Source organism: Drosophila takahashii, chromosome 3R (genome assembly GCF_030179915.1).
Source record: "Drosophila takahashii strain IR98-3 E-12201 chromosome 3R, DtakHiC1v2, whole genome shotgun sequence".
Lineage (NCBI taxonomy): Eukaryota > Metazoa > Arthropoda > Insecta > Diptera > Drosophilidae > Drosophila > Drosophila takahashii.
Window position 1 is genome coordinate 3,354,021 of NC_091681.1, and position 20,900 is coordinate 3,374,920.

At 40.1% G+C, this 20,900-nt stretch overlaps 1 protein-coding gene across 2 annotated transcripts in view; it reads right to left on the bottom strand.

Moving 5' to 3' along the window:
• Positions 1-12,255: 12,255 nt before the first annotated feature.
• Positions 12,256-20,900, bottom strand: part of vtd (RAD21 cohesin complex component verthandi) — a 65,748-nt gene continuing 57,103 nt past the window's right edge. For both annotated transcript variants that reach the window (XM_070216357.1, XM_070216356.1), the window contains exons 7-8: positions 18,778-18,939; positions 12,256-12,472 (exon numbers count right to left, since the gene is read on the bottom strand). In XM_070216357.1, the coding sequence (XP_070072458.1) occupies positions 12,347-12,472; positions 18,778-18,939 (288 nt within the window). In that variant the 3' untranslated portion in view covers positions 12,256-12,346. The remainder of the gene's footprint in view (positions 12,473-18,777; positions 18,940-20,900) is intronic.

Genomic DNA, 20,900 nt, shown 5'->3' on the forward strand with positions numbered 1-20,900 from the left:
TGAACGATCATTTACCCGCATTTGGAGAAAGCGTGGACATATACGCACGGGGTGTTTTTCCTTTAAACACAGATCGCAGCCTTTGGGTAATGGGAGTACCCTCGTAGTAAAAGAATTTATCTTTGGAAGTTCTGCCAACACATTTGTGGCTTTGGAATGGACATGGAGTAAATTAGCAGGCCGGATGCTATCAACAGCCTCTAGAGTTCGATGGCGTTTTGTTAAAAAAGAATTAAGCTCGAGCCAAGTAGGAATTTCGGCTTTATCATGAATGGATTGCTCCCATAATGAGAGCGTGAGCTTTGGTAGCTTTGTGGAGCAAATGTAGACTAGAATAGGGTCCCAATTCTCAATTTGAATGCCGGATAGTTCTAAGGCAGTTAAACATCCTTGAATCGTGTGTTGAAGTTCCTTTAAGGCTGCCCCAGACTATTGTGCCATGGATTGCACATTGAACAATGTTTTTAGGTGGCTGTTCACCTGAAATCGCTTGTTTTCGAAACGCTCAGTTAGATTTGTCCAAGCTGAACGGAAGCCATCATTGGTGATTGGGGACTTGGAAACTATAGAATGAGCTTCGCCACTAGTTTTGGCATTTAAATGGTACAGCTTTTCAACAGGCGTCAGACTCGGATTGTCTATATAGATCGCCGTGAAAAGGTCCCGGAAAGTCGGCCAGCGAAGATAATCGCCTGAAAAAATCTCCGTATCAATCGGAGGAAGCTGACAGCCAAACGAAATGCAGTCTTGGGGAGACGATGCTGGAGGTTGAGATGATTTGGTGGAGCACTGTTGTATTTGCTCGAGGATCTGAGCAGCAAATCTTTCGTATATGGAATGCGTTTCGTTATATTTCGCCTTCAGGATGGATTTGGTGTCTGCGGCGCTGTCACCCGCAGCCACAATGCACTCGGAGCATGTGTCATATGCATCATTCACCTTTTGGCATAAGGAACTGACATGCTCGCGACGGATTTTAGATGCGGATAATGTTGGTGTGGGTGCACCCGGAAAGTTTAAAGTGGCTTCAAAATGGCTCAGAGTGTCAGCTGTGACAATAAATTTATTTAGGGCGAATTTGCTTGAGAAGCCATTACGGACAGGAGTTTAAAATTTATTGCGAAATCGTTTACACGGAAATTATTGTGAATTGGAATTTAGGAACCAATTGAAAGTCCGTAGGGATATACGGTCACACTGTATTGTGTGGAGGAAACTGTATGGCGATTTGAAATAATTTCGAAAATAAGTATTTAAGTGTATGCACAGAATAAATAATTATTAAATTATGCAAAGGGAAAATATGGTCACAGTGGTGCACGGATAGGAAAAAAAATATTAATTGTTTAACAATATTAAAATTCGGATTTATGGTCGTTTTTTTTTTTATAATTATTGTAAGCACTTGACCCACTGTGCGCTGCCGATTACTTGGAGAGTACGTAGCTGTGTGTATGTATGTATGTGGCTAGCTAACAGCTGGATAATGTAAGTCACCGATTGCGGGAGTTCTGGAGACTTATTGCGAATAGCGGAATAGCTTCGAAATGCAAAATATGTTTGCGGGATTTTATTAAAACAATTAGCTCAAAATGTCTGTAGATGAAGTGGACTGTATTTTGGAATATTAATGTAAAACAAGAAAGGAAGCTACCTTCGGCCAGCCGAAGCTTATATACCCTTGTAGATAAAAGACTACTCACTCGGTGCAGTTCCAGGGATTCCAGATTCAGCGTTTCGATTTATTTCAATTTTGTTTTTAAGTAGTCAAGAATCAAAACGCCTACTTCCTACAAAGTTACAATGAATTTTCTTATATTTGATTGGGAGCCTTAAGATATAGTGGTCCGATCCGGCTGGCTCCGACATATGTACTACCTGCAATAGAAAGAAGACCTTCGGGAAAGTTTCATCGCGATAGCTTTAAAACTGAGAGACTAGTTCGCATAGAAACGGACAGACGGACAGACGGACAGACGGACATGGCTAGATAGACTCGGCTATTGGTGCTGATCAAGAATATATATACTTTATGTGGTCGGAAACGTCTCCTTCACTGCGTTGCAAAAATCTGACTGAAATTATAATACCCTCTACAAGGGTATAAATATATGCACGCAGCAGGAAACACAGTAAAATCACAAAAGCTGCCAATTTCGGCGGATCACTTTTATTTTGAAATTTTCACTGTGGCTGGACTATATATTTTTTACACACGGAAAAATGTAGTCTATCGACCACGAAAATATATTTAGAAAAATATGTTTGTGTCATTAGGGTCTTGGATTTGATTTATAAATGCAGAGTAGCATAAGTAAACTGTATTAGAATATTTATGTGAATATGTACGCGCAGCAGGAACACAGTAAAAAATGCAGAGTGCAATTTTTGCGGAACAATTTAAAAAAATAGGAAACTTTTACTGCGGCTGGGTTATATTTTTACACACACTTGGAGTTTTTAGGAATATTTGTATTTGTATATTTGTATTTGTACGGCATAAGGGAATGGAAAAAATGCCGCACAAACAAAAGGAATAAAATAATATATTAAATGCCGTTGCGTCGGATTTAATCGCTTTTCGATTTAGACAAGAAATCATACAACAAATTGAACGAAATGAGGTTTGAACAACTGGCTGTATGACCGGCAAATAATAACAATTGGAAATGGAACTTAGCTGCAGCGGTTCAAGCCACCGTAGGCGCTGGAGATTATCTTCGGAAAAACCAGGAGTGGAAGTCCAAAGATCCGGCTCGAAGGACCAAATGTTGGGGCGGCGGCTTGATCGTAGAAGCGCTGCTGAGTCCCAGAAAAAGCGGATGAATTTCCGCGCAGAAATTGTAACGAAAAACACGGGTAGAAAACTTCGGGGTTTTGCGCGACGTGCGGCTGTTTATTTGACACTTGAAAATAGAACTGATTACATGGAGCTTAACTTAGCGGCTCCAGAGCGGAGCGTAGAGTTGCGGGAGAGTTGGAGAGGGAGAGCGAAGGGCAGTGCGAGCGAGCGAGATGTGGACATCTGGAGAAAACTGCCGCTCGACACTGCCTCCCCTTTTGGCGTGAACATATGTTTTTATCAACTTTCAAGCTATTTGGCTTGGCTGACATCCTTTTAAAAAATATGTTCTAACGAACTAATTTTTGTGGTTTGCCCGCTACGAAAATCGTGCGGCTAGCTCAGTAGATTTGTGTGTTCGTCCCACCAAATTTATATAAACGTGACCGCCCGGTTAACAGTAACAACCCTTCAGAATTCGGTTCGAGGAGGCGTTTATTTACGGCTCTTGGTTACAATAATTATCGTGACTCGTGCTGACGGTGCTTCTGCGACTCGGCTCGATGGTTCCTCGCTGCAGGTGCTCCTGGATTTTCGCTGCCACTCGTAAACGAGGGCGTGGAGTTGGGTCGTTGGGCTCAGGGAAGCGTCACCCTAGACTAGGGTGAACAGGCATCACGCTTGCAAGACCTTCGTCCTGCCAGCCGCAGCCTCCTGTCCCTTGCTCTGTCCCGGCCGGTCCCGCTAGACGCCTACTCAGTTTCCTTTGACGTACTACTCCTCCAGTACTACGGCCGGTTTACGAACGTTCCACCCTAACCTTCCTTCCTGGTTGCGATCGTACCTGACGCCTGGCTCTCGGCGCGATCCCTGGCTGCTTGTCCTCGTCGTGTCCTGGGCGATGCGTTGCTGCGTTGTCCCATGTTGCTCCCTTGAAGTCCGCTGTTCGTGCCCAACACACTGCTGGTGGGGATGCCTGTGCCAAGTCTGCCTATGTCCTGCTTAACTGATCGGTACCAATGTAGCCGGACCAGTCGGTATTACAGGCAACTTAGCCGCACGCAGTTAGACTAATCGGTATTACAGCCAATGTAGCCGGACTAGTCGGTATTACAGCCGGCACAGCAAGCCTGGTCGGTATTTACAGCCAACGAAGCTAAACTGACCGGTATTACAGCCAACGTAGCCGGACTAATCGGTATTACAGCCAATATAGTCGGAATGGTCGGTACTAAGGCCAACCTCGATGTTTTGCAGACTTAGCCGTGCGTCGCATTGAAGGACCTCAGCTACCTGTGTCGCAATTCGGAGACTTGTTTGGTCCCGAACGTCTTGACGCTCTTGACGTCCTTGCTGGTTTTCCACGGCCGTTTCTCCTTGACTTTGACTTTAGGCTCATTCCACGTGAAACGTGACAGGCCAATTTGGGTCAAATCTCAGAATCAATCGAAACTTTTTTTTTCGATAGAGGATTGAAATATAGGGATCGGTTTTTATTATTTTTTTTTTTAAAACTTACCGTTTATTTTTAAAAAATAGTTTTCTAATTAAGCTCCGATTTTTCAGTTATGCATCACTTGAGACTCGTTTGAGTTATTTCAATATTTGGTATGCAACTTTGTGGGATATATTCATGTCTTTCAGAAAAAAAATTTTAAAAATTTTTAATTTTAAAATTAAGTATTTTTAACAGAATTTAAATTTTAAAAAATTCTGTACGCCGGAATACACGCGGTTTCCGAATAAAAAAATTATCCTCATATTGCTTGATCAATTCTTCACGAAGTGGTAAAATAAAATTTTTGTATTTGCAAGACCTACTAGTAAAGACAACGATTTTAGTTTGGCAACTTTGCATCGAGCAACAACAGCGCAACGTGTAAGAAAGGGAAAGCACTATTGCTGCTCTCCCGTGTTCGTATTGCTGTTCTCTTCTTACACGCTGCGCTGGTCGTTCCGACATATGTACTAACTGCAATAGAAAGAAGACTTTTGGGAAAGTTTCATCGCGATAGCTTTAAAACTGAGGGACTAGTTCGCATAGAAACGGACAGACGGACAGACTGACAGACGGACAGACGGACATGGCTAGATGGACTCGGCTATTGATGCTGATCAAGAATATATATACTTTATGTGGTCGGAAACGTCTCCTTCACTGCGTTGCAAACATCTGACTGAAATTATAATACCCTCTGCAAGGGTATAAAAAGGTTCCAGAGGTGGAAAAATGTAGTTCCATTTAAAAACTAAAATTCAATACAAATTTTTATGTTTTTTGAGGTTATATCTTTCCCAAGGTTATAGAAACTTAGAACTTAGTCCACAACTACCTCAGCAAAAGGCAGCTGTCCGTTTACACCGCATTTGGCACATAGTCGGTTTCGCCGATGACGTGGCTTTAAAATATCTGTGAGTGATGCTGGACCCACGCCTGTCGTTCCGCGAGCACCCCGAGAGGGCCGACACAGGATAAAAGGATACTCCTCGTAAGTGCGGTTAAATCACATTTTCCCTGCTCTGCACCGGTGTGGACGACGTATTTCCTGTGCGCTGTCAGGACAATCTCCGATGACGCCGCTCTAGCTGTCCAAGTCCCTTATGGAGAACTGGTACGGGAATCCGCTAAGCCCTGTGTAACATCCAGGCAGAACCAAGGGCCCGCGCCAGATTGTTAGGTTCCCCATGGTTCTCAGCATAGCGCGCTCAAAACCAAGGCGGTTCTTAGAGAACAAACGGCCAAACGATTTTTTACGTTTTTCAGGTCCATTCTAGTGTACAAATTTTAGGGCTTCTGTGATATTTTTCATCAATTACTGGGTTTTTTTCTTTTGCAAATGCGGAGGGTCAAACGTAGTTTTCAAGATATAGTTTCTTTTGCAATATTGCTTAGAATTCTTCCTAGATTGCGTTCCCCCCCTACGATTTATCACTTTTTTTTACCCATACAAATCGACCCAGTCTAACCTACAGACTAACGGCAGAGCTCGAAAACCTTGGTGATGGCAGCCATGTAAGGCGCTACAGATCCTTACTATTTATTGACTACTTCCGCCTAGGACCTACACCATGTGCCGCGGGTGGTTGCTTTGAACATATAACTCGCAAATTACGCGACTTCTATCGACCTCTCTCGCTTGTTGCTGTCGCGTGGTGATCTCAGACTTCTACATGTTTGGGATCACCGCCTTTGCCCAGGCTATATGTCGGGATTTCGAGGCTTGTCGGCTGCATGTGGACTTTCATTGCAATACCCACGCTCTTATGGTCCACCCGGGCATAGATCCGCCGTACCCGGCTTACTTAGAACACACGATCGCCACTTGGCGGAGCCCACCGTTCGAGACTGAGTTATTTGCTAGATTGACTCTCGTCACGGTGCTAGTAATACCTTGCAGTCAGATGTTTGCAACGCAGTGAAGGAGACGTTTCCGACCACATAAAGTATATATATTTTTGATCAATAGCCGAGTCCATCTAGCCATATCCGTCTGTCCGTCTGTCCTTTTGTCCGTTTCTATGCTAACTAGTCCCTCAGTTTTAAAGCTATCGCGAACTTTCCCAAAAGTCTTCTTTCTATAGCAGGTAGTACATATGTGGGAACGAGCTGGATCGGATCACTATCGGCCCTGTTCTAGTTTTCACTTCCGAAAGTTTCACACGGATTCGAATTTCCCAGACCTGTTCCAAGACTCACTTCCGAAAGAACTGCACGGAATTGAATTTCCCTCTGTTGTTACTCTGTTAACTTCCGAAAAATTCACACGGAAACTTTCCGCCAAGCATATGACAGGCGGATTTAAATTCGGCAGTATACAAATTAATTCTTTAAATATACTCCGCGATAGCTTTATAAGTCAATAATATTTTTATGCTATTCCTTGATGTTTTATGTTCCTAATTGCATCATCGGAATCAAAATTATTTGCAAATATGACTTATTAATAATTATTTTGTGGTTGCACCTTAAAACCCGGTAAATTCTAGCCTTGACAATTAATGCAAATCCGCCGGCCTTGTTCTAAATTCCGCTCGGATTTGGTAAAAATGGCCTAGAGTTGTCACGGTATAGATATAGGTAAGTATTTCGTTGGGACTTTTTCTAAACTAGTCCGATAAGGTTCATGGTTCTTTTATAAGAAAGATAATTTATCCTAATTAACAAAATAAGTGTTTTGGTACGGAATACTACATTATTTCATGTGAAATTTGAACAGGGACATTTGATAGGGACTTTGTTTTTCGACTTTGGCATCTCTGTATGCTCTAGCAGTTTGCAACACTATGTTTCCCCATACTGATTTTTAATACTATTATGTCGGGAGCCTTGCAAAACTGCAAAGGGACCAAAGGGAAATATTATAAAATGTCCCTAAGAAATAAGGGAAATTTAATACTGTTAATAGGAAATCCGATAATGTTAACAAATTCACTTCCGAGTGAAAACTGGAACAGGCCGGTATATCTTATGGCACCCATAGAAATAATCCGAAGAATAATAAAAAAAAACCATTGTAACTTTGTAGAAAGTAGGCGTTTTGATTTTTGACATTGTAAAAACAACATTTTAAGTAGGCATACCTGCAAGGGTATATAAACTTCGGCGTTAAGCAGAAGTCCGCATGTCCATGCTTCCGTCCAAGCGATCTCTGCAGTTCTGGGATAAGCTTATACGTCTAACGTCCTGTGCTACTTCTTTCACACCTCTCTTTTCACTTCGCAATGGCAAGTTCTCTGCACCTTTTCTGTAGGGACTCAGCAGTTGCGGTTCCTGGGCTACCTGCTCGGATCTCAACTGATTCCAGTGCCAGCAGGTCAATCGGTATAATTCCCGATATTACCAACGCCGCATCATGGGATACCGTGCGGAACGCACAGAATACCCGCAGGGCACGCAACCTCTGCACGGAGTCAGCTTCTTGCATATAACTTTCAGTTTCAGTGGCTCGTGCCCATATGGGAGCAGCGTACATCAGCGTCGATGTGACAACGCTAACCCGTAATCTCTGACCTGATTGCCTCGGTCCCCAAGTATTTGCCATAATCCTCGAGATTGCGGCCGCCGTCCTACCTGCCTTGCCACTAGCGTACGCTAGATGATCTTTAAAGGTTAGCCGGTGGTCAATCATGACACCCAAGTCTCTACTATCTTCCTGCTACTTTTCAGGACAGCTTCTGTCTTGTGCGCTGCCAAGGTGAGTCCCTTGGCGTCGAGCCATGGGCTTGCTCGTTCCCCAGCTTCGTTGCAGATTCTCTGCGCATCTGGGAGTTTCTTTGCAGAAACTACGTCATCGGCAAAGCCAATGAGTCGTGCCCCTTGTGGATCGATTGCCCAGAATCAGTTTCGTACAGGAGCAGGCGGCCTTCGAAGTAGCTCGCTATTAATCTCTGTATATACGTTGGAACATTAAGGTTTCTCAATGCATTTAGTGTGTGGTGCCAGCTAGCGGAGTTGAATGCGAATCCAGCGTTGCCGCTATGCAGTACTGCTTAGTGCCGTACAGCCACCTTTTCCCCTCGACGGCTTTATCTGCAATTTCGCACATATTACCGAAGGCGTCGATGGTAGATAGTCCCTTCCGAAATTCGTACTGCATCTCTGAGAGGCCGTTGGATTCAGAAAGAGCACCTTCTAGCCGGGAGTAGATTATTCTTTCGAGAATTTTACCCACCGTATCTACCATGCAGAGTGGCCTATATGAAGAAGGCTCCTCCGCCGGCTTGACCCCCTTTGGTATGAATACCAGCCGCTGTATTTTCCAGCGACTAGGGAACACACCTTCTGTTAGGCATGCGTTATACATGTCAACATACTCCTTTGTGTTTGCATTTATGGTAATTTTTAGGACTTTATTCGGGATGCCATCTGGTCCCGGTGCCTTGTCGTCCAGTATTGTCTTCAATACCCAGAAAACTTCTTCGGCACTTGTAAGCTTTATGCTCGCAGTATTCACGATCGGTGGGGTTCGCGCAATATTTTTTTTTGCTCTGGAAATAGTGTTTCCACTATCCTTTTTAGGCCGACTGGGCATGTTGGCGATGGCCTACTTAATACCCGGAGCCGTTTCGTGACGAGTTTATATGCGAAGCCCCATGGGTTGGAGTCTATTTCTTCGCATATATTATTAAAGCACCTGCGTTTGCTGTCTTTTATCAGTTTTTCGTGCTGGTGTCCCACAGGGAAGCGTCCTTGGCCCGATTCTTTACACAATTTACACTTCGGATCTCCCAAACCCAGTGGTTCGTGCTACTCTCCTTGCCACCTATGCAGATGTTGGCAGCACCCCCTCCTCGGCCTCGTGGCGTGTCCAGACATTCTTGACATGTTTGAATGTTGGGTCTCTATCGACCTGGCCGATTCCCGTAGTCTTTACTTGGATGGTGATAGGCTTAAACACGAGCAGAGAGTAACATACCTCGGTATTAACTTAGACCGTCGTCTATGCTGGAAGGGTCAGATTGACCGTGTCTGTGAGTCAGAAAGGACGCAACTGGACAAAATGGACTGGCTACTTCGCTTAGATAGCGGATTATCCCTTCAGCCCAAAGTACAGCTCTTTAAAGTTATTGTTCTGCCGACCCTAAATTGGCGAACAACATGCTGGGGTACCGCTTGCGACACGTCGCTAAGAAGAGTTCAGACTTGCAACACAAAAGCATTACGGAGGATGCTTGGGGTGAAGTTGCATTAGTACGTCGAAAATAGCGTTTTATTTCGAGACAATTTTATCAATCTGGGGATATCTCTGTTCTGTTCCAGTCATCGTTCGACTTGCATACGCTATTGGCCTCTCTTTCCCATCTATAAGGCTGTGTGACAAGACAGCACCCAGACCAGTTGGGCTGGCGTCTGTTGCTAGTAACAGTGGGAGCAATGCATCGTATGGCATTAAGACTTGTGGTGATACTAGCAATTTCTGCATGCTATTGTGTGCCGAATAGTGATTTGCGGTCCAATAAAACTTGCCTTCCTTAAGGATATTCCTAAGCGGTCTTTCTAAACTGGCCAGGTTTGGAATAAAGTTCATGTAGTACTCTGCTTTTCCAAGAAACAGTTGTACGTCCGCAATTGATTTCGGCATTGGTGCATGAAGGATGGCTTCAACGTGTTTGTTCGATTTTTGAATGCCCTGATCATTGATCTTATGACCTAGAAAGTCGATCGATCGGGTGGCTAATTCGCATTTTGTCTAAGGGTTTTAAAAGCTTTCCACATTTTTAGCGTAGATTGCCAAATTGCATGTTTATTTGCAGCGCCATAGACTGCACGTGTTGGCCGAATTAGACCATGCGTAGGAGTGTTTAATGTCAACACGTGACCAAATTCCTTGTCGATAGCATCAGTTACATCTAAGTGAGCGAATTCAGTTGTGTCGACCCATCGTCGACCCACACAATGATCTTTTATTCTTCCTACGCTGCGCTGCTTTTCAAAACACGCGCCAAAATCGAACCTTTTCAAAAGCGCGCTTAAAACGATAAACTGGCCACACTAATATATCGATAGTCGACTACCATTTCTGGCCGCACTAGCCCCACCGATACATCGATAGTCAACTTCCATCACTATATTCGGGACCCGATAACGAGTTATCGAAATCGGAATTATGGACATCGACTGCTCTCGGCATACTCAACGGCGCCTATATAACCAGAGGCAGAAAAGAAGAGCTCGGTTTTTAATCGGTTCTGCGTACCGGTTTGGTTTCCTAGAAATCAGCCCAGACACAGTCGTGATCGCTGAGCCGGCCCGGTGATCGCTCCCAACGACCCAGAACACTACGAACGCGAAGTACGCACGACGAAGCAGTACACGTCTCGGCCCTTCCGCAGCCTCGACGCTACTTCTCGGCCTTTCCGCGGCGCCAACGCGACTTCTCGGCCCTTCCGCAGCGCCGACACGACTTCTCGACCCACCGCAGCGCCGATGCGACTTCTCGGCCGATCCGCACCGCCGAAGCTCGCAGCAAGCAGTGAACCTCTTGGCCCTTCCGTAGCGCCACGTCACTGACAAGCAGTTCACAACTCAAGCAGCTCGCCTCCTGGCCCTTCTGCAGCGACAGATCACGGAGTCCGCAATATCCCGGTCAACCCCCTCAAAGCAAGCAGTTCATCTCTCGGCCCTTCCGTGGCGCCAACCCAACGACAGCAAGCAGTTCATCACTCGGCAATTCCATATCGCCGACCCAACGACAAACACCTATTATACAAGTCCTTCGAAATACATGCCTACTTTATAGTCTTATCCCTCTGTGTCATTATTGGGGAAAGGGAGGTAAATCGATCTGTAGAGGAAATATAAATATCTGTCGCGAGCCCTGACTTCGCCGAGCGATACCGCCTCCCGAAACAGGGTCGTTACACAGTCTCATTATTAAAGATATCTTCTGCTCTCGGGATCGGATGTTTGTCGATAATCATTTGCGGGTTTACTGTAGGTTTGTAATTGCCTGTAATCCGAATGCCTGCAATCTTCTTTGTAACTACATGTGTAGTTGATGCCCACTCTGAAAATTCGACACGTTTGTAAAATCCTGCCGCACAGTTTATTTTTAACAAGAAAGGGAGCTAGCTTCGGCCAGCCGAAGCTTATATACCCTTGCAGATAAAGTAAATACTTCTAGTTCACTCGGTGCAGTTCCAGGGATTCCAGATTCAGCGTGCCTATTTTTTAAATTTTGTTTTTAAGTTGTCAAAAATCAAAACGCCTATTTTCCACAAAGTTACAATGAATTTTCTTATATTTGTTTGAATATTCCTATGGGAGCCTTAAGATATAGTGGTCCGATCCGGCTCGCTCCGACATATGTACTACCTGCAATAGAAAGAAGACTTTCGGGAAAGTTTCATCGCGATAGCTTTAAAACTGAGAGACTAGTTCGCATAGAAACGGACAGACGGACAGACAGACAGACGGACAGACGGACATGGCTAGATAGACTCGGCTATTGGTGCTGATCAAGAATATATATACTTTATGTGGTCGGAAACGTCTCCTTCACTGCGTTGCAAACATCTGACTGAAATTATAATACCCTCTGCAAGGGTATAAAAAGTGAGATATAAGAATGGAATAATATCCATATTATACAGCTGAATTTAAGTAGTAGTGGTTCCCGCTCTACGATTGGTAGGTGTTACGACTATATAAAGGTGTGGGCGCCAGACACTGTTTAAAATCGTTAGTGGGCGCCTGTGGGTGTTAGAGGGGGCGTGGCGCTCGACTGAATAAACTTGCGCTGCGTAGGAAGCCCAAGAATATGTCTGGGAAATCTCAACCTTCTAACTTTTGTTGTTTCCGAGATCTCAGCATTCATACAGACAGACAGACGTACATGGCTATATCGACTCGGCTAGTCACCCAGATCAAGAATATATATACTTTATGGGGTCGGAAACGCTTCCTTCTCCCTGTTACATACTTTTGCACGAATACAATACACCCTTTTACTCTACGAGAAAAAACGAAAAAATTTTTAAATACATAGATTCATTTTTTACCTATATTACAAATAAATTATAGTTATAAATTATGACAAATCAAATTTTCAGAAGTCCTAGTCCTTAAATTTTTGGATTTTCAAATGTTGGTCCTCGGGTTATGGTAATATCTGCATAAGGAGCAGATTGAGCAATGTGAAGCACCTTAAATTTCTTCAGAACAAGAAGAGAATAGAACTTTTGAGCCGCCTGAAAGACAAAATAAATATTTATTAATTCCAAAACAAATTTAAAATATTTTATAAATAATGTTATACAATAGCCGACATATTTAGACCCTCCCTATATGACAAAAAACACCGAAACTATTTATAATTTATATACATTTTTTTCCGATCATTCCTATGAGAGCTATATGTCCGATCTGGCTGATACCGACTTACAGTCATGTGAAAAATAGTAGGGACACCTTGTAACGTCTGAGGAAAATATCTATAAAGTAACTATTTCTAGTAATTCCGCTGGTATCTACATTTTTTTAAGTTGGTTGATGCTTGCACTACTTAAGGGGTCTTTAGCACCAAAAAATCGACCAACTTTGCGATTTTTTCTATAAAAACTGGTTGGATGTATTTAACTCAAACCTTTTTATATTATTATTTAAATAACATCCACCAATTGTTATAGCCTATACTATCGGCTAATATATTGGTGGCAAAGCGATTGCTGGAACACAATTAAAAAAAGGCGTTTTTCCGTGTTCAATGTACCTCCGCTAAAAATGATCGGATTTCCATTTTGTTTTTACATTTCGCTTAAGAATTAAAAAACCCCGCCCCTGGGAAGCCCTTTTTTTTATTTATTATTATTGAGAATTTTTTTTTAGATTCCAAAGTCAAAAATGCGTTTTTGACCTAAAATATGTGCCTCTCGGCTTTAAAAAAAATATTTAAAGTTAAAAAATAAAAAAAACGCTTCCCAGCGGGCGGGTTTTTTTATGCAGAAAAGTATGCGAAAAATTTGAAAACGATCGGTAGAGCCGTTTAGAAATGCCGATGAACACGGGCTTTCAAAACGTGGTTTCGAGAAAAACGCACTTACGTACTTAAAGTCTTAGAGGTTGGGGTACTAGTTTTAGCTTAACTTCTAAAGTTTTTGTCCGATTGACTTAAAACTTTTTCTGTATAATCTTAAGATGTTAATCTACAAGAAAAAAATGTTGAAAAAAATCGATATTTTTTTTTGCAAAATATAGCCTGACAAAAAAATTTCCACGGCCGTTATTTTAAAAGATACAAAAAAATAAAAAATGGTTAAAATTATATAAGAACAATGTAATCAACATGCCAAGTGTTCAAGAAGAAATGTTATACATTTAAGGGTATGGAACCAGCAGAAAGAAATGACTGGGTAAAAAAAAGACACATTTGTTTGAAGTGTCTAAGGCATTCAAGCAATAAAAAGTGCACAAATGAAATTCTGTGCTTGAAACGCAAACTCTGCCGTTTTCCCCCACCAGAGGTAAGAGACAAAAGTGTTGAACAAAATAAAAGCAAAAAGACAAGTAAAGAGTCTTTTTTGTTTTTAAGCACCTTAAAGATTCTGTTTTTTAACAGCTAAAGGTTGCTAAAGTCGGTAGGGCGTTTTCGAGGCCCTAACATCGGATTAATATATAGAGAAATATAGTGATTTATATATTTAAACCAATAAGTTGGTAAAGCGTGTCCGTGGCCAAAACAGCGGATATAAAAAATATACAAAATTTAGTGAAAAGTGCATTAAAAAAAAAAGTGCTCACAAAATAACATTTGTAATAAGTGCCTAATTACAAATGCAATACTCTTCCATTGGAAATATGTGGGTCAAAAGTGCCTACAAATGCTATAAAGCCAAGAAGCTATAAAGCATAAAATTTAAAAATCCGACTAAATAAAAATATTATTATTAAAGAAAAAGTAAATAATAATATTACCATTAGCTTTGAATATGGTTAACAAGAGCCTGCAATGCAAAGATAAATTTTGCAAAAGGGCCTTGAATTGAATCGCACTTAAGCGTTTAACTATTAATTTGGATTATGGGAAAATATATTCCATTGGGCTAATAGCCTGCAGATGCGATATTGCATTTGAATATTCCGAAACTGGGATAAATATAATACATCAAGCTACCGAGAGGACGATCTCGGCCCCACAACTTAATTTCATCTTGGAAGGAAGAAGACTTGCTGGCTGACCGCAGGACCTGGACACCAAGGGAAGGCGTCGCCAAGAATCATCAAAATCGTCGCTACAAGAACGTCATCGACTACATCCTTGGAAAAGCGCTATCATCACAATGGACTAAGTCAACGCTATCATCAGATAAGTTCGATATTAGGAATATTGTAATATAAAAAGCACGAAGTCGTCCGATTATGGAAATAATATTCCAAGGCAGGCTTTTTTAAGTGTAGTCGATCAGTTAAAGAAATATATCGATGAGACGATAAAACATTTGGGTGGCTGCAAGTATTGTCTCAACAAAAGAGGTATTAATATTAACTATTTAGCTACAAAAGTGTTTATTGTGGAGGAACAGGCTAGATTGTATTTTGAAAGCGATGAATTTGAAGACATCATTAGTGTTTTACAATTCTATGTTCTAAATATAGTTACGGCCTTAGCGAAAAGATTCAGAATTGGAGGATATTTTCCTGTGGTTGCTAGAGTAGAGAAATTTTTTACTCTGCCAGAGCAAGAGTTTTCTAATATGGTCAATGAGTTTATTTGTTCGAATGAATTCAAACATAAAGAGAATAGTTTAGAATAAAATAAAATAGATTCACAGGCTGTATCATCGACTCCATTAAATGAGAAAGAGTTAGGTAGCTTAGCGATTTCTAAAGGAATAGAAGATGAAGAAATACATTGCCGTGATATTCCGCCGGCAGGACCTCACTTTGGAGGTGAGGTGGCTTTTAGTTCAACCGTTCATTTAGTAGAAGCAGAGTCAAAAGACAAGGAATTAAAAAATGAATGTCCGAAGTTAATTATCAATCAAGTCATACTTTCGGGCCAAGTTTAATCATTATAAATTTGTGAAGCAAAGTAGTTGCTATTATAAAACTATGTCTGTTTAATTATACAGTAAATGTTAAACGGTTAAAGAATGAAAAAGAATACATGAAAAGGTATCATGTTAAAATTAAAGATTTAATATTTAATGATTATAAATTTGGAAATAAAGTCCAAGACCGTTGCAATATATTTAAACATATAAGTTAAAAAGCAAATACAATATATCGAATTAAATATACCGTCCACTTATTTTTTATTTGCATTATTAACAAATGAATCTAAGTAATTGATAACCCCTACACCGCGTCTTGCCGCCCTTGGCAGAATGTTCAAGAAGAACACTTTTTATAATAAATTTCATACTTTACGAGTTCGGTAGATGTCAATATGTTAATTGATCTAGAATCGTAAATAACGATCTGTAACTCAAACCCTACAAGGGTGCAGTGATTACACTTGTTATCTTAAGTACAGGCTACTTGAGCCTGACTATAAATATAGTTCTCACCCTGCACAAAGGGTCGCCTTGCAGGAGACCGTTGATAAGGCTCCCGCTCAGGCAAACAGATGTAGACCATAGATAAGTATATCATAAGAATTTCTTGTTAGTTACGTAAGCAAAGACTTATTGAAATAAAATCAGTTTTTATACAGAACTCAAACGTGTTGTTTTCCTTATTACAGGATTCCCTTTCACCAAGTTACGACATCCCAGCACCGTCCCCCCTTATTGATTAAAAAAAATCACGAAAAACATGAAAAAATGCAGTTCTATATGTATCTCCCCCCTTAATTAAATTTTTTTTATCGGTATTTTGATGTTGTCCAAATGTATCTTGTTTGGTTCGCTTTGACGGCAAATTTTAAATGGTACAAATCTCGATTTCTTGTCGTATTTTTCAGTTTTCAGTTTTAACGATATTAACAGCAGTCTTTCAATTAGAAAATTTTTAAATAATTCCAATGTACTCTTTGTAGCCAATTCATTTTATCGCCAAAGTTAAAGCGGAATTTTATAATTGTTAATTAAAACATATATATGCTTAATTGGTTTGGAGCAACTCGAGATATAAATTAAAACTTGGAGATACCAAAAAAAGTTCTTTAAAAAATCGTAGAAAAAATTGTATATTCTATTCCACTAGAAACTATTCTAGAGCTTTAGAGTGAGCGCGTCACATTCGGATAGCAAACTTTAGCTGAAGGGAAAGTTAAGAAATCTGAATTTTAAACTCTAACTCTAACTCTAACTCTAAAGATCGGTCAACAAATTATTAAATGGCTGTTGACGATGTGCACGATAACAAAACTGCTATATCGTTAAAAACGAATTTCATACAAACTTGTATGGACGGGGAATTTGTATTTATGTATAGATATCTAGCGTTGTGCGATTCATGTAGTACGGTTTAAGTTGTTTACCGATCTTAATGAAACATATCTCATTTTTTAGGCGTTTTATCTACTATCAAAATAAAAATAAAAAAATTAAGAATTTAAAATTTAACTATTTTTTTTTTAATTAAAACCGCATGTAACTTTGGTTTTTTCTTATTTATTTCCCCTTTTTCCTTATTTTTTACGGTGTAAGTACTCATTTTTTTCTAAATCGATTTTATTTATTCAGAGTAGTATTTTTAAGGAAATTTTAGGGAATCACAAGCCATACTTAAGTGTTAAGTGTTCCTTTTAAGCTGCAAATCAGATTTTAGCATGGATGATGACTTTGAAATAACCAAATCCAGGCTTGGAAACTTTTTGGATCGTCCAATTGGCCCAGACTTCTTATAAACATGATCCTAACTTAAGATAAAATACTAACCGTAGCCCCATTCTAGATTTAATATTTTAAAATTTATAAGTAACACAAGTGTACTTATTATTTTGACCACACCAAAACCGACCTATCGCACAAATGTAGGGCTAACATGGATTAGGCAGGTTTTACTGTATCCATTGTTTATTTAAATATTGCAGAACAGAATAACCTTTCCAAATAAAAAGGTTTGGGAGGTCTGGCCTCAATAACTATAGAGATATCTCTTAGCAAGTGAGGGTGTAACGTGTGTACTTATTCTTTTGACCAGTAGTGTATATGCACACATTATATATCTGCGGGTACTTTAATTTTGTTTTTTTTGTAACATTTTGGAATATTACTATTTATTGTTAAACGACAAAATGTGGTAAAGGCTAGTCTTCTCCTGGAGAATTCGCGGTAGGTTTTTTTCTATTCGTCTGAAAAGAGTAAGTTCTTCTGACCCAAACACGCATTCTCACAAAGAGTCCTCCTCTTCTGAAGATTTCGCGGTGGTTTCCTAGATACCAAAACGCATTTTCAGAAAGGGTCCTCTTCTTCCAAAGAATTCGCGGTTGATTTATTTCTAAACATTCAGTCGAATTGGCTAGAACTAGTTTTTAGAAAACTACCAATTCTTAATCAAGGAAGTGACGCCACGGCCTCATGGAAATTGTTATCCGCGGGGGTAAGCGGAATTCTCTTTGGGCAAAAATCATATGGAACTTGTGTTAATGTTCACGCTTATTCCAACCGAATTCCGCCCAAAGAGATTTCACCCCTATACTGGAAAATCACATTTAATATGCAAAGACACTTTCGTTAGATTCTGAAAGGCAAAGTGTCTCAGAAAACAGGTTCCGAAACAGAGCAAACCGAAATGCTCAGTGTCTGAGCAAGACACTTTGAAACAAAAAACACTTTGAGAGTGTCTCTCTATAACTTTTTTCATACAAGGGTGTCACAGAAATCTCTTCCAACCGAAGACGGTTGGATTTTGCATTGATGCACGTAAGAACTTTAACGGATTTCGGTTGGAAATAATTTCTGTGACACCCCCGAACAAGAAATCACTATGGACGGCAGTCCATGTAGTGACGAAGCGCACCAGGAGAGTGTGCGAAGGCGACTACTATTATATAGCCGCAAAATTGAAAATCTGCTGTGATAGTCCGATTGTAATGAGTAATACACCAATCGAAAGGTATTGCAAAAACTTAAAGGATTGCATACCAAGACTTTAAGAAAATCAATTGGCTTGGGAGAGAGAGCGGTGAAAGTAAAAAAGTGAAAATTTCGAAATTTGGAGCTGTTGGGGCCGGTGGGGAGAAATGCCCCTCGCAATGTTTTAGTTGTATTCCTTTTGAAAATACCCGTCGAATAAGGGGATTTCGGATTTCGGTTGAAAATAATTTCTGTGACACCCCCGATAGTGTCCTGAGGTAAAAGATCTTTTTCTGACAGCCTGTAAAATGGGGACACTTTTGGGGAGCTCTGCTTTGAAGACGTGCACAACGAAAACTTCTCATTTGTTTTAACCTTTTATATTTCTAAATTTACTTTGGGTAAATATTAAAACAATGGTAAAAGAATCAATCAATTTGTGAGAATTGTTTCCGACCCTGGAAACATATTATTTGTAATCTACTAAAAATTAAAATTAAGTTATTGACTCGGCATCAGAACTTGCGCTTTACCTGTTTTCTCGAGTTTCCTATTGTTAATTGAGAGAGAGCTAAATTATCTTTTGCGATAAAATGCGCTCTAACGTCAATAAAAAGTTGTGCGGCTCTCTTATTTAACACACGTTCTTCAAATTGTTCATCGGTTTCATTTTCCATTTGTTCCTCACAATGACTCTGTAAATAAATAAAGTTAATAATATAAATTTTAATATTTCTAAAGGGTTTAAGAGTGAACAAGACGATATTGTTCTTGATGCACGGCCACACCCCCGCCTAACCAAACAAGGGGCGCTGCCGTATATCGAACAACACGATTCGCGACATTATAGACGCAATATAATAGTATAGGAAATATGTTCAAGAAGAACGCAGGACATTAATCTGTTCTATAAATAATTTCTAAAAGTTTGTTTTATCAATCAGTGGCCAAATACCTACTATACCTATTAACTCAAAAGTAGCAAAGGGCTACAAGTAGTTATTAAAGAAATTGAATCAACAGTTCCAACCATTGAAATAATAGCTGGTCTTAAAGAAAAGGGTTTTAATGCCAAAACGGCTATAAACATAATAAATAGAAACAAAATTCCCCAGCCAATGTTCAAAATAGAACTGACGCCTGAAAATATGTCTTTAAAAAAATGAAGTTCACCCAATCTACAAGCTTTTATATCTATTGCACCGCAGAATCACGGTGGGGTTTCTTAAAGGGAATGGACCGTCCAATGTACGAATTGTTAAGAATAGTATCATACGAGAAAATTCTGCAAACTTCGTGCAGTCTGCGTTGTCTGCGGGGATGTACATTTATCTTTGGACTGTCCTCTAAATAAGAAGAACCAAGCTGCCAAAAGGTGTAGAAACTGTGGGAAAACCACACGGCCAACTACAGAGCTCCTTCTAGCTGTTACATACTTTTGCACGAATACAATATACCCTTTTACTCTACGAGTAACGGGTATAAATCAGGGACCGTAATAATTATAAGTTAAATAATAAAAATTACTTTGTAATGATTAAAATTCAATTTTTATATTTTAATTAGCGCATAATAATTATTTTTGAGCAAAAAAAATAGGACTTAAAAATAATGATTATTGATGATTTTTATTTTTTTTGCTCAAAATAAAACTCAAAACATCCTCGCGGGCCTATTGTAAGACTTTTCGCCAATCTGATTTCACAGCCGTCTAAGGGCTTATCAAAGCTACGTCCACGATTTTTTGAAAATTTTTTTAACCACTTTTAAAAAATATCAAGTCTATCAAGTCTTCAGTGATTATGTAGCTATGAACCCAAGGAACTAAATTGTCAAATGACTCTTTAGCTGGGTTTAGCTTATAGTTTTTTCCGCCCATGAAATCAGAATTGCGGTTACATTTTATAACCCTAAAAATGTTGCACAGTGTAATTAAGGGCCGGTTTCTCGAGTCCATGAAAAACTTAAATACCAGATAAACTGTTCGTAAAAGCAAATCCGCTTTCTCGACTGCTTTAATTTATCTGAACGAGAAACAATTACAGAGTGCTGTTAACGCACAGAATTGTGCTGTGAAGCGCAAAAAATGGCATGCTTCGATTATTTCATCAGCTGTTTGGGTGTAATTTAAAGGAAAAGTCAGCTGTGATTTCGTTTCTTCTTCATAGTTGGCTTTGGGAAATCAGCTGTCATTCTATCAAGTCGAAAACGCTTAACAGAGACTCCGAGTCCCTGTCAAAGTTAGCTCTCACATTTATGCTCGAGAAAGCCAAAATTCCTTTAGCAGGGACTTTATCCGGCCCTAAATGGAATTAAAACAAACTTAATTTTTTTTAAGGCAAGTCGCCCTCTCTAGGACTTGAACCCGGGACCTTTGGATTTGTAGACACACTAACTGATTGAGCCATACACGCATCACATTTTGTAATGCCCTAACAAGGTTTATGAATTTTAGCGTGAAATAATTAAAAAACAGTGATTTTTCACTTATATTTTGCCTCGGACAGATTAAACTAAGTTTAAAACAGCGGTCGGCAGAGTCCTATTAAGTGAGCATAGGGAATTGTTCTGTCCATCCTCTGCCTCTCACGTATACTGTACTGCACACACACTCTGATGATCTGCCCAGTGCAATTTACTCATACAAATATCAAGC